Here is a 15,084-nt window from a genome sequence, read left to right on the forward strand (position 1 = left end):
TGAAGGAACACGTCAATAAAACTTAATTTCATTTTTTTTATTTTTTTTTTTTATATTTAAAATACAACTCAAAATTTTGATCAAGTATACATAATAACAATAAAAAGAAAGGAAAAATATATAATACATGGATATTTGATCCACTACGCAGAGCGAATACCCTGAGCACAGTAGATGCAAAGTGCCCCCGGCACGTGACCAGCTCCCCGCAGTTCCTCCAGAATGGCCATTACCCTCGGGGGAGCGCCCACGGTTCCACCATGGAAATGAACGAGGCATAAACTAACCAGCACCTGGAAACAAACAATAAAAAACTATTAAATCCGGAAAGACAATACAAATAAAAATGAAAAAAAAAAATAGAAGAAATATCATGATATATATATGTAACAACGCAAATAAAGTACTCACTGACAACATCGAATCATGCACCAAGTACTCCATCACGCGCCAGGGCGTGCATTCAACCAGCCACTGGGCATCTTGAGTTGTCATGGGGGAGAGAGCCGCCACCAATGGATCCGTATACGGGATTACGCACCCATGGCCCTCCTGGAACGTAATCCTGAACGGGATCCTGAATACCGGTTGGGTTCCCAGGAAGACATACGCCCTCGACAACGGCAGTAGTATGGGACCCACTGGCGGTTGAGCCAGTAGCCCCCTTAACAAGGGATTGGGCGATGCTGCGGAAGTGGCAGCCTTCCTCTTCCTCGGCTGACCCTTGTCGGATCTAGGCGCCCTCCGCTTCCTGGAATGACCCACGGACGGCCCTCCCTCCTCACGTAGAGACCCTCGAACCTCACTAGAACCACTAGGAATGGGCTCCAACATCTGAAGGTCAAGACCTCCAGGGCTCAATATCGTGGATCTCTCGTACTCATCAACCACCAGCGCTTGACTATGCCTGGGCGAATCGAGTACAGTCACTGCCGACGTTGGACGGTGTCGCTATAAGAAAGGGGGTATATAATAAAATAAAATTTATACGAAAAACAAAGAAAAGGAAAAACGAATACTTACAATGCACTCCATAGTATCCATCCAATGGGATTCCATTGGGGGTGCACTATTCACCCACTCCAATAGCTCCGGAGTCGTTGGCACTCCAGGGTGCCGGAGGCGCCGCTTCACAGACTCGTCAATCTCCTCCAATTTGGGAACCTAAGAAATAAAAGGGTTTAAATAAAAAAAAAAGGAAAAGAAGAAAAATAATAATTATATATATATATATATATATATATATATATATATATATATATATATATATATATATATATATATATATATATATATATATATATATATATATATATATATATATATATATATATATATATGAATAAAAACATTTTAAATTCTAATAAGAACTTACCATAATCACTTGATCACCTGTTGAAGTGGATGGCCACGGGTCATGGTGCCCCATCACCACCGGGTTAGTCCGCCGAGACAAATCCAGAGGTTCGGACTGAACCCCAGTTTCTTCTATGCAGGCCGACTCCACCCGCTCGTGAATTACCACCTGTACCCGGGGATCCTCGCCAAGGAAGCCGCCTACCAGACGGTCACCCAGAACACCATCCTCTTCAGTGACACTAAAGTTCACTACTTCTTCGGTGACGACGATATCATCACCAGACACAATTTCACCAATTTTAATTTGGTACATTGTGGAAAAATACACTTTGCTTTAACACCTGGTGTAAAGAAAATTTGTGACTGACGGCTAGAGATTTTTAGCCACCGAAGAAAACTACCGAAGACCAAATATTTGGGAAAAGTGGGATCAAGGACCAATCAACAACGAAGACGTCGACTAAAATCTAAATTTTGGAAGGGGTGCATCTCGATCTAATGCAACGACACCGCGCCGCGATTTCTCCGAAAGCTATAAAAAAAAAAAAAAAAAAAAAAAAAAAACACAAGAAGGAAGAGAAATCATAACCGATCGATCTCATAACGATAAGGATTAACGGAACACCATCCACAAAGAGCAATCCGATATCAAAAGCTATAAAATTTTAATAAAACTAGAAGAGAAATTTTTCTAATTTAAAATAAAACGGGAATATTAACCATAAAAATAAAAAAAAAAAAAAAAAAAACAACAACCATAGCGTCCCCTCAAGAGAAAATGCATCCGAATACTGAGAAAAGTCATAAAATTTTAAGTACAACCAAAAGACAACGACGGGCCATAGCGGAAGAAACGGGACCCGTAATCTAATCAATCAACGAGGACCACCAGTATATAATTTTCAAATTTTATTCAATATAATGTACAAATGTAGGGTTAAAGCGCAATCCGTATTAATCAGCTCTCTGCATTTTTATTTACGCAAATTGCATAAATTGAAGTCATCGAGGACGACGACGAATCTAAGGGTAGAGGTGTAACAATCGATATATACGTATCGCGATTTAACCATACATATATATATATATATATATATTTTTCATTTTCTTTCAAGAAGGGTTTACCAAACTGCACCCCAGCTCTTCTCATCGAGATCCTTTCACTTTCGCAGGAACCTATGTAAGTGCGTGCACGATGAGTAAAGATAGACGAAGACCGACAGATATGATAATATACCTGTCTCCCTCTCTCTCTTCATCAAAAGGGACAGAGTCTATGCTCAAACCCAACTACGTATTTTAGCTGTATACTCATCTTGCATCCACGCTTACCTGCGTACGTCTATTTACAATACAGTTATAAGAGAATGTGTATGTGTGTGTGTACGGGCGTAGTACCCAAAAACAAGTTTAGCTGTGACTCAGCGGGACACCTGCACGTGTGCACCGGACTTCTAATTAAAATTCAAATATATACAAAGATTTTATGACCATCTCATTTCCATATTCCGAGTCACCTATGACATTTCGAAAGTCACCCGGATCTATGTACTTCCAATAGAGCATTTACTCATCCGCTGTTGTTTACACAAAAATAATATGATTCAATTTCCATATATGGACTTTTCTAATTTTTAGAAAGGTACCTAAACCGGATCCATGTACTTACTCATCATGTTGTTGTCCGAAATGATGAGATGGACCGGTTGGTTGCATAAGAAACCCTATGACTTTCCCATCAAAATTAGAGTATATAAACTGCCGAAAATCTAATGAAGGCAGTCAATCGCTAATCAGAACGAACCTCTGTCGGATCGCGAGTCAATCGCTAATCTGAACGAACCTCTGTCGGATCTCGAGTCACTCGCTCCGAAATTCTATAAGTTGAAATCTCCGATTAGTTCTATCGGCCCAAGTCCGATTAGTACCGCGAATCAGAGATAAAATCTTAATCGTTGTCCACGTGACGGTCCACCGCCTAGGCAATCGGGCTCCTTGGCCAAATACCTAGATTTTAATCTTGCGAAAATCGCGGTCGATTCGACTCATCAGGATCATCGGTCTCGTGACGGTCTATAGCCTAGGAAACCAGACTCCTAGATCGAAATCCTAAATAAAATTAAATACTTATACTCGTACTCGACAGATAGGGGAGTGTATCCGCTTGGCACCCCAGTAGCTCCGAGTCCGAAAAGTGCATCAAATTCCGCTGAGTAAAATCCCTAAGCCACGGGCAGGGTCGCAGCGAATTAAACAAAAACAATTCCGCGATCATAAATTCAAAGTGGTGAATTGTGAGAGAGTGTGATCAGCGAGATTGTAAACCACCTCAAGCTGAGTGGTAAGTTAATCATAATTGTTAATTTTAGTACACACATGTAAACAACATTATAATTTAATAAGAATATACAGATTGTTTTTCTTTTTTTTAAAAATCATCTTTCTCTTATTTATACCTCTTACTCTAACATTCCTAAGTTAACGGGTACAGAAAGAGACAGACGTAAAAGAACAGGGACTTCTCGAGGGCCCATATTCACCTACCTGCTTCCCTCTCACTTTAAAATCCCTGACCTACCCTAAAGCCACGCAGGTCAACGATCGGGATTGTCTATCGTACTTCCGCTCGGTACGAAATAGACTTATTTAGTAATCAAAACTTACCAAATATTAAACATTCTCACACTAGCCACGTGACGGTCCTATTAGGCTCCTTGGTTGAGTAATAGAATAAATATTGTGAGTAATTTTACTAAATAATTAATTAATAATAACCCTTCGCCCGTCGCCTTCACTCTCTCCGATCGTGACAAAATCATTCCATGTCATTTTTTTAAATGAGGGCGGTTATTATAATACTCTTCTAAAAAAAGTGTTGCAAGTGCCATAAGGGCGTATTTCAGCAAATTCTACCGTTTTAAAGTTATGAGAGCATACTAAAAAATCGTTAATATCTAATAATACGTTTTCCCTTGAAAAGTATGAATATTAGTATTTATACTAAGCTTACTCATTTTTATTTTTTTTATACACTCTTATAGTAATGATTACCATAAAAGAAGTGTAAAAAATTTGTTTCCTAGAATCATGCTTATTGATATCTAAAAAAAGCATAATTTAGAAAAATAATGTTTTTCGATTCTGAGTTATTTTCTCAAGACTACACATAAAATTAAGAAATCATTTTTTTTTAGATTTATGTTGATGGATCATCAATTAGATTTTTCAACCTGAATACGTTCAATTTTTTTTTTTTCTTTAGAATTTCTGTTCGCACGTAAAGTATGAAAGATTTTGACAGTTTGGACCTGTAATCTTAGTAATGGTTGTATATAAGGAAATTTTTAGCCAGCCCTCAAACTATCGAAATGTCCTTAAACAATCGGTTTAATTGGAGAATGGTCCTCAAACTATCGGTTTAATACCTATAGTTGATGTATTTAATTGAAGTTTGTTAGTGAAAAATAAGTTTTTTGAAGTTATAGAAAAAACGGCGTTTTTAGAGTTTTTTTTTTTTGGTTCGAAGTAGTTGAATAAGAGGGTTTTTGGCCCCGAAATCAAAACAGCACCGTACCTTACTGACCTGTGGTAAGTGACAATCGTTGGTAATATAGATTTGATTTTATCGATATTTTGTGCTGTTGTAGGTAATGTAGATTATTTTACCGATATCTGGGTCCCTTTTTTCATTTATATGGTAATGAAGATTTGTTCTTATCGATATTCGAGGCTGTCATCGGTAATGTAGATTTATTTTATCGATATTTGGGACCTTTTTTCATATATGTGGTAATGTAGATTTGTTCTCATTGATATTTGGGGCTGTTATAGGTAATGTAGATTTATTTCATCGATATTTTTGGCCTTTTTCTCATTGATGATAATGTAGATTTGTTGGGACTTGCTCAGGATAATGCAGGCTTGGTTGAAGCCCGATCATGGTAACGCAGATTTAATCGGAACCTGATAATGGTAATGAAGATTTCGTGTTTCCGCTTTTCGATGAAAGAAGATTTTGGGACTTAGTGGATATTCAAGAACTTTTTAGTAAATATATTTTGAATTTTTTACTGTTTTACGTAAGATTGGAGGGGGTCGAACGTTCGAGAATGATCTCGAATATTCTACGCATAAATTGGTGGGGATATATTTTTTTTCATTCTAGATCGTTCTAGGCCTTTTAAGAGCTGTAAGGGGGAGGGAGGTTTATGGCCAAAAATCCGAAAGTTTTTCCGAGAATATTATTTATTTTATTAGAAGTAGGGGGTTTAACTGTTGATTGAACTGGTTTTGAGCCAATCATTTACTCTGTATTCCCAAACAATTTTTCTGTTAATGAACCCCAACAAAAAATATTTTTAGAGGGGAATTACCAGTATAAAAACTCAAGTTTTGTCATTATCCTCACAGTTATTTAGCGATTTGTTCTGTGAGTAGTGCACTATCGTGTCGTTTTCAACAGGTGAGTCGTTTTAATAGTCAAAAATTATTAAAACTATTCAAAATTTGATAACTTAAAATTAATTTCTTAAATACTTACTTAGCGAATAATGGATCTTTCAAAAGTGAACGAGGCCATCAAATTACCCATATTTTTACCAACCAAAAAGCTGAACGAATTGGAAAGAGATGGGAATTATCAAATAACTGCTTTTAAAAATGTCAATACGAAATTCGGATTGAGAGTTGTCGCATCAATCAATAACGAATTTAATGTATTTGTACCAAGGAGGACGGCAGCGTTGATAACAAAGAATCCTACTTATTTCGAAGAGTTGCTAAACCCCGTGCCATATCATAAGCTTTACCTTACTTACTTTGGTGGTGAATACAACGATTTTGAAATGTCTTATGGTGATTAATATATATCAGCAGTATTATCATAATTCCTAAATATCATATATAAAATTAGATAGTTATTGGTTATTTCAATAGATAATTCAAACTAGTACAACTTATAGCAATGTCGCAGAGATATATTTATGAAAATATAAACTGTTACGTCCAGCTCAGATGCTGAACTTTTTACATTAAATTTTATTTTTTCATTAAAATTACGTGGCGACCAGATTTTATTTTTTTTAATAACCCTAGAGTGATAAGAAATAATGTAGTAGTAAAAATGTTCAGAATTAGTAAATTTGTTTGCTCTGACGCACGTAGAAATGCTAGAGCAAACAATCGAATGCATTTTTTTAATGACCCCTTGGGTCACAATAGAATGAAGGCCCAAAGAACATTTGGAAACGCTTTCCATAAAAATTAACAAAATATCTTATCAGCAAAAGTGTACTTAAAATATTTAAAAAGAGAAATTGAAAGTTCAACAATGACTCATTGTTAAATAAATAAAATAGATAAATAATATTATCTTATAAGCCCTTAAATTTTTAAGTACATTTTTGTAGATAAAATTTTTGTGTCCACGTAAACGTGAAATTCAAATAAATAAAAATTAAAAGAGTAAAAATGAAATTTTACATAAATAATTGGATAAATTAATAAAACTCGAAAAAATTCTTTACATAAATAAATAAATTAATAAAATTTAAAGAAATAAAATTATGAAAGAAAAAAAAATATTTATGTATAAGTAAATAATTAAAACAATATAAATAAAGATTTAGATAAATAAATAAAAGTAAATAGTCATAAGAAAATTTTATAAAATAGATAGAAATTCTGTTATTATAAATAAGTTACAATATTATAGAATATTGTGTATGTGGGTGTATGTGTGGATGCGCACACACATAGGCACGCATCGGGGTGGGCTTTTACCACTTCCCTAACGGAAAATCCTAGGGAAAGGAAAAGGACCCAAAGGAATTGTGCTCCAATTGGACACAGTTTTCCCCCAAACAATAGACAAAATAGACCAAACAAGACACATAAAAAGGGCCACAAAATAAAAAAAAAGTAGTCTTGAGTTTTTCATGAGTAGCAAGTAGTTGAACAAGGGAAGTTCACCCCCCCCCCCGATAAAACAGATTATGGGTTCTAATCCGTGCTAAGTTACCGACGGAGGGTAACCTGTCGGCGGTCGGTGGGCATACTGGTGGTCGGTAAGGCCTGTTTTACCGACTGTCCTTATATTGGCAGTCGGTTAACTCTAATTTGACCGTTGGTAAGCACTGTTTTATCGTCTATATTGATATATTGCCCGTCGATAAACTTGTTTTGGCTGTCGATTAGGTTGTAGTGGCGATTGGTAAGACCTACTTTACCGACTTAAACACGCTATTGAGGTTAATTTTAGATGTTTTTTGAAGTTATGTACGATGATGATTGCGTAAAAAAAGTAACATACACGCATCTGTTACAAACTAGATTGGGTCGTGGGCAGCCTACCAGATTAAAGGTGGTTGAGTAATTCGCATCACCCCCAGAGCTGGCACTAGCTGCCTACCATCTACAGGTTGTGTTAGTGTGTGTACATACAAGTGTATTAATTTCTAGTCGTATATATTGAAACTGAGGTGTGGACAAGTGCATGTGAGAAGTATGCCGAGAGGATGCCATCTATCGGCTAACCCCCCCCCCTTTTTTTTTCTAGATGACGTCATTGATTGCGTCATCCGACAAGTTTGAGCTCGTTTCTGAGTTGTAGTGGGGGTAGACGAATAATTTCTAAGCTCTTGAGCTCTCAGCACTCAGTCTTTGCTGAAACATCTAAGTGAACAGTCAGTGGAAAGTTTATACTAAATTTTTTTATAATATTTATTGTGTTTGTTTTTTTTTTATAAACACGTAAGTCATAGTCTTATTATACTTGCATATTTTGATAAATATTTTTCATATTTATCAAAATGTAATAATTATTATTTTTGATTTATTAATAAATTATTTTTAATTTACTAATTATTTAAATATCTGTTATAGCATGGATTTGAAGAGAATCAATGAAATTAGTAATTTAGAAAACATTCTGCCAACCAGAAAATTTCAAGAATTGGAAGTTGGCAAAATGTATAAAATTACGGAATTAAAAAAAATTTTAACACAGTATGGACCTCGAGTCATTGCTGCTCTCGATAATCAATTTATGGTCTACTTCCCTACGAGGACAAACAACCAATTGATTGCTGATGAAGAGACATTAAAAAATCTCACCAACACCGTTGAAGAAGAGCATCTCAATCTGCGATTTCATGGAAGCAAATACTGTAAATTTGAATTCGTTCTTTTATAAACTTAAATGTACTATTATTTTTTTTAAGAAAATAAAAAAAAAATTTTTTAAAAATGTAATTATCCTTTGACTGATTATTTCATAGTAATTCTCGTTTTTATAATTGAATTTCAAATAATAATAATAATAATTGTAATAATAGTAATAATAATAAAAAATGTCAAACTGCGCATGCACTATTTAAAGTATCTCTGACAGCCACTTTAGCTAGAAAATGAGCGTAATTTGATGTTGAAATAACCTGAAATCTGCTGTCCACATTTACACTGAATTTCACACAAATAATTGAAAATAAAAAAATTTACGGTTAATTTTTCTTCTATTTAAAAAAAACTTTTACGGAAAAACAGTCCGTAATGTTCATTCTCGCCATTGCAGAAGGTAATCAAATTATTATACAAAATTGTCAACAATTTGAGGGTAAAAATATACTTAACAATTTATGAAAATAAATTGATAATAAGCTGACCCAAAATTTGACTTCAAATTAACGACAACTTATGGAGTTAATTCACGTCAAATTCAATAGCAAGTTGCATACATAATGTCGTAAAAATGGAAAAGTCCGAAGTTGACGGATATTTGTCGAAACTTTTGCTTAAGTAAACTGTGGTATTAGGGGGCGGGGACGACAAGTCGATGCTGTACAAAAGGTGGCAGCAGGTTCTATATTTTGCGGGAAATTTAAAAAAGACCACTCGCGCACACTCTGTGCAGCGCGCGGTATTTACGCCAATTTTAACGGTGAGGGATAAGTTGGACAGGTGAGGGGGGTGAGGTTATTTTAACATATCAATCGAAATATGTATCTAATATTTTGTTTATTAATTAATTAGGTGAGGGGGGTGAGGTTATTTTAACATATCAATCGAAATATGTATCTAATATTTTGTTTATTAATTAATTAATTTTTTAAATTATATAAACAAAGAAATATTTAATATTAAAAAAAAAATACTCAATATTAAATAAAAAAAGAAATACTTAATATAAAAAAAAAAAATACATAATATTTATATAAAAATGAATCATTCATTTTTCATAATGATATTATAGAAAGTAAAAAAAAAAAATGATAATCATAAAATAATAAAAAATGGTACTAATAAATGGTAATAATAATAATAATAATAATAATAATAATAATAATAATAATAATAATAATAATAATAATAATAATAATAATAATAATAATAATAATAATAATAATAATAATAATAATAATAATAATAATAATAATAATAATAATAATAATAATAATAATAATAATAATAATAATAATAATAATAATAATAATAATAATAATAATAATAATAATAATAATAATAATAATAATAATAATAATAATAATAATAATAATAATAATAATAATAATAATAATAATAATAATAATAATAATAATAATAATAATAATAATAATAATAATAATAATAATAATAATAATAATAATAATAATAATAATAATAATAATAATAATAATAATAATAATAATAATAATAATAATAATAATAATAATAATAATAATAATAATAATAATAATAATAATAATAATAATAATAATAATAATAATAATAATAATAATAATAATAATAATAATAATCGAAAGTATTCGATCACCCACTTACTCTAAATGGATGATCTGAAGGTGTATGCTTCTGATGAGGAACACCTTCAGACAGCCTTGAATATTGTAGGGGAGTATACCCGGGATGTTGGCATGGCTTTTGGGTTGGACAAGTGCGCGGTCGTTAATCTGGTGAAGGGTAAGTGTTCTGATGTGCGTGAGGATATCGAGTTAGTAGATGGGAGCGTCATTGACCATCTTGACGCCGGAGAGTCGTACAAATATCTAGGGATTGACGGGAGTCCTATGCAGGACGCCTCGAAAATCAAAACGACTCTCTGCAGCGAGTATGTGCGGAGACTCCGGAAAATCTAGTCATCAGAACTTTCCGGGAAAAACAAAGTCTCTGCAACAAACATGCTTGCTGTCCCGGTACTCCTCTACTCTTTCGGTGTTCTGAAATGGGCCCGAAAAGAACTCAGAGATCTCGATATCAAGACACGCAAAGTCATGAATATGAATCGGAGCATGCACCCTAAATCCTCCATCACCAGATTATACCTTTCCCGGCACATCGGAGGGAGAGGTTTACAGAGCTTGGAGTGTCTACACGATCGTTTGGTTTTGGGTATAACATACGAGGTTGTCAATTTCACTGCAGATGAAAACGACTTCCTTATGCAAATTGTTCATAGTCATGAGAATAGGCATAAGGGAACGTTTTTATATAAGGCAGCAATCTACGCGGCAAAATCCCTCGGTCTTGGAAGAGTAAACCCTCTTATCGAACTCCCTAAGGAGGAATTTAAGAGGGTCATCAGCAATGCTGAGCAACAAAAACTGCTCAGCACACATATGGACAAGTCCATGCACAGCGTGTTCTTTAAACACGTGCGTGAACATGGCTTGTCCGAGCAGCTGACGTTTTCCTTCCTCAGGTCAGCTGGCCTGATGTCTGAGACCGAAGGATATATTTTTGCCTGCCAAGATGGTGTTATCAATACTCTTGAATACCGTGCTAAAGTGCTCCAGATGCAGCTACCCGACACTTTGTGTAGGGTGTGTAAGCAACATCCTGAGACGCTTATGCATCTGTTGTCAGCATGTCCTGTGCTGGCAAGAAATGCATATGTCCAGCGTCACAATGCTGCTCTGCGAGTACTTTACTACCACCTAAGACATACTCACGGTATCGATAAAACACCAGTGCTGCCTTATCTGCCAGGAGATATTCCGCAAGTTGTTGAGAATGACCGTTGCCGTATTTATTGGAACGTGCCATTCGCAACAACGCGGAAAATCGATCACAATAAACCTGATATTGTGCTCTTTGATAAAACCGCTCGTGACATTTATGTTATCGAGTTCTCAGCACCTGCTGAGTATAACATCACGGTTAAAGAAGAGCACAAACACGAAATAAACATCACGGTTAAAGAAGAGCACAAACACGAAATATATCAGGATCTCCTGTTTGAAATTGGCAAACTCTACCCAGGCTACCGTGTCAAGCTTGTCGTACTTATTGTTGGCGTCCTAGGAGGGATGAAACAGACTTTTGTGTCTGCATTGGCTAAAATCCCAACTTGTTCTCCGCAAGTTGAGTTTTTGGCATCGCGGATGCAAAAGGCTGTTATTCTCGGATCCCTCCGTCTCCTAAGGCAACGAAACTTGGCCTGCTGCGCATGCTGATCATCTTGTTGATGAAGCATCGCAGCAGTAATGATTTGGCGCTCAGGTGAGGCCCTCGGTAAATCGGACTACCGGGGATAACCCCCTGAGCATTTAACTAAAAAAAAAAAGAAATAATAATAATAATAATAATAATAATAATAATAATAATAATAATAATAATAATAATAATAATAATAATAATTATAATAATAATAATAATAATAATAATAATAATTATAATAATAATTATAATAATAATAATAATAATAATAATAATAATAATAATTATAATAATAATAATAATAATAATAATAATAATAATAAAATAATAATAATAATAATAATAATAAAATAATAATATAATAATAATAATAATAATAATAATAATAATAATAATAATAATAATAATAAAATAATAATAATAATAATAATAATAATAATAATAATAAAAATAATATAAAAAATGATAAAAAATAATACATAATAATTCTAATCTAATATTCATCTTCTCCCATCTGACGGAGAAAATCTCTCGATGACGATGGCGGAGGTGATGGTGTAGGTGGTGATGGTGATCGTGACGTCAGGTGGTGGTGGTGTGATGCATTATCATCATCATTCAAATAATCGGACAGCAGCAACCACGTCCGAGGCTAGCGAAGTGTGGTGAGCTTAATCCTCGTTGCTGCTGCTGTTTGATACCAATCATGACAGCAACAACGCTCATCGCAACCCTTCGAACTCAACTGGTGATCAGTGATGGCCCTTATCCGTCGTCGAAGATCGAGGTCCTCCTTCTCCTCCTTGTTGTTGTTGTTGTTGTTGTTGTTGTTGTTGTTGTTGTTGTTGTTGTTGTTGTTGTTGTTGTTGTTGTTGTTGTTGTTGTTGTTGTTGTTGTTGTTGTTGTTGTTGTTGTTGTTGTTGTTGTTGTTGTTGTTGTTGTTGTTGTTGTTGTTGTTGTTGTTGTTGTTGTTGTTGTTGTTGTTGTTGTTGTTGTTGTTGTTGTTGTTGTTGTTGTTGTTGTTGTTGTTGTTGTTGTTGTTGTTGTTGTTGTTGTTGTTGTTGTTGTTGTTGTTGTTGTTGTTGTTGTTGTTGTTGTTGTTGTTGTTGTTGTTGTTGTTGTTGTTGTTGTTGTTGTTGTTGTTGTTGTTGTTGTTGTTGTTGTTGTTGTTGTTGTTGTTGTTGTTGTTGTTGTTGTTGTTGTTGTTGTTGTTGTTGTTGTTGTTGTTGTTGTTGTTGTTGTTGTTGTTGTTGTTGTTGTTGTTGTTGTTGTTGTTGTTGTTGTTGTTGTTGTTGTTGTTGTTGTTGTTGTTGTTGTTGTTGTTGTTGTTGTTGTTGTTGTTGTTGTTGTTGTTGTTGTTGTTGTTGTTGTTGTTGTTGTTGTTGTTGTTGTTGTTGTTGTTGTTGTTGTTGTTGTTGTTGTTGTTGTTGTTGTTGTTGTTGTTGTTGTTGTTGTTGTTGTTGTTGTTGTTGTTGTTGTTGTTGTTGTTGTTGTTGTTGTTGTTGTTGTTGTTGTTGTTGTTGTTGTTGTTGTTGTTGTTGTTGTTGTTGTTGTTGTTGTTGTTGTTGTTGTTGTTGTTGTTGTTGTTGTTGTTGTTGTTGTTGTTGTTGTTGTTGTTGTTGTTGTTGTTGTTGTTGTTGTTGTTGTTGTTGTTGTTGTTGTTGTTGTTGTTGTTGTTGTTGTTGTTGTTGTTGTTGTTGTTGTTGTTGTTGTTGTTGTTGTTGTTGTTGTTGTTGTTGTTGTTGTTGTTGTTGTTGTTGTTGTTGTTGTTGTTGTTGTTGTTGTTGTTGTTGTTGTTGTTGTTGTTGTTGTTGTTGTTGTTGTTGTTGTTGTTGTTGTTGTTGTTGTTGTTGTTGTTGTTGTTGTTGTTGTTGTTGTTGTTGTTGTTGTTGTTGTTGTTGTTGTTGTTGTTGTTGTTGTTGTTGTTGTTGTTGTTGTTGTTGTTGTTGTTGTTGTTGTTGTTGTTGTTGTTGTTGTTGTTGTTGTTGTTGTTGTTGTTGTTGTTGTTGTTGTTGTTGTTGTTGTTGTTGTTGTTGTTGTTGTTGTTGTTGTTGTTGTTGTTGTTGTTGTTGTTGTTGTTGTTGTTGTTGTTGTTGTTGTTGTTGTTGTTGTTGTTGTTGTTGTTGTTGTTGTTGTTGTTGTTGTTGTTGTTGTTGTTGTTGTTGTTGTTGTTGTTGTTGTTGTTGTTGTTGTTGTTGTTGTTGTTGTTGTTGTTGTTGTTGTTGTTGTTGTTGTTGTTGTTGTTGTTGTTGTTGTTGTTGTTGTTGTTGTTGTTGTTGTTGTTGTTGTTGTTGTTGTTGTTGTTGTTGTTGTTGTTGTTGTTGTTGTTGTTGTTGTTGTTGTTGTTGTTGTTGTTGTTGTTGTTGTTGTTGTTGTTGTTGTTGTTGTTGTTGTTGTTGTTGTTGTTGTTGTTGTTGTTGTTGTTGTTGTTGTTGTTGTTGTTGTTGTTGTTGTTGTTGTTGTTGTTGTTGTTGTTGTTGTTGTTGTTGTTGTTGTTGTTGTTGTTGTTGTTGTTGTTGTTGTTGTTGTTGTTGTTGTTGTTGTTGTTGTTGTTGTTGTTGTTGTTGTTGTTGTTGTTGTTGTTGTTGTTGTTGTTGTTGTTGTTGTTGTTGTTGTTGTTGTTGTTGTTGTTGTTGTTGTTGTTGTTGTTGTTGTTGTTGTTGTTGTTGTTGTTGTTGTTGTTGTTGTTGTTGTTGTTGTTGTTGTTGTTGTTGTTGTTGTTGTTGTTGTTGTTGTTGTTGTTGTTGTTGTTGTTGTTGTTGTTGTTGTTGTTGTTGTTGAATTCATAACGTATTTAATTATTAATATAATATACGTTTAAAAAAAATGGATTTTCTCCTTACAACTTCTTAGACACACACACACACACACACACACACACACACACACAATTAAATGTGTAAAAATAATTTTTTTTAAAACTTACGTTATATTAATCATTCAATACTATATAAATATGTTTTTCACTGATTACTTAAATAAAAAATTAATTATGTAGACAAATGCAAATTTTGGAAAAACAGATTAAAAAAAACTTTTTTTATTAAAGCATTCAATTATTAAATAAGTTTCTATAAATTAAAATTTTTTTTGTACTTATTTGTTAGACACTCAATTAAAATGTGTAAAAAATTAATCGTATAGAAAAAGTTTTGTTAATAACTTATTTTACATTAATAATTGAATGCTTAATAAATAAGTTATTTTTTTTTTAATCTGTTGTTTCAAATAATTAATTATGTCTAAAAATACAAATAATTAATTTTTTGTATTAATCATTAAATTTTTCATGAA

The 15,084-nt window shown here is 33.6% G+C and overlaps 1 protein-coding gene across 1 annotated transcript; it reads right to left on the reverse strand.

The window, feature by feature from the left end:
- Positions 1-12,664: 12,664 nt before the first annotated feature.
- Positions 12,665-12,922, reverse strand: LOC128668438 (GATA zinc finger domain-containing protein 15-like; the record flags this gene model as incomplete). The annotated part of the gene is made up of 1 exon (XM_053741483.1): positions 12,665-12,922. A coding segment is annotated over one exon (258 nt), but the record flags the coding sequence as incomplete, so codon positions are not given.
- Between the last annotated feature and the right edge of the window lie 2,162 nt (positions 12,923-15,084).

This window comes from Microplitis demolitor, chromosome 8, assembly GCF_026212275.2.
Source record: "Microplitis demolitor isolate Queensland-Clemson2020A chromosome 8, iyMicDemo2.1a, whole genome shotgun sequence".
NCBI lineage: Eukaryota > Metazoa > Arthropoda > Insecta > Hymenoptera > Braconidae > Microplitis > Microplitis demolitor.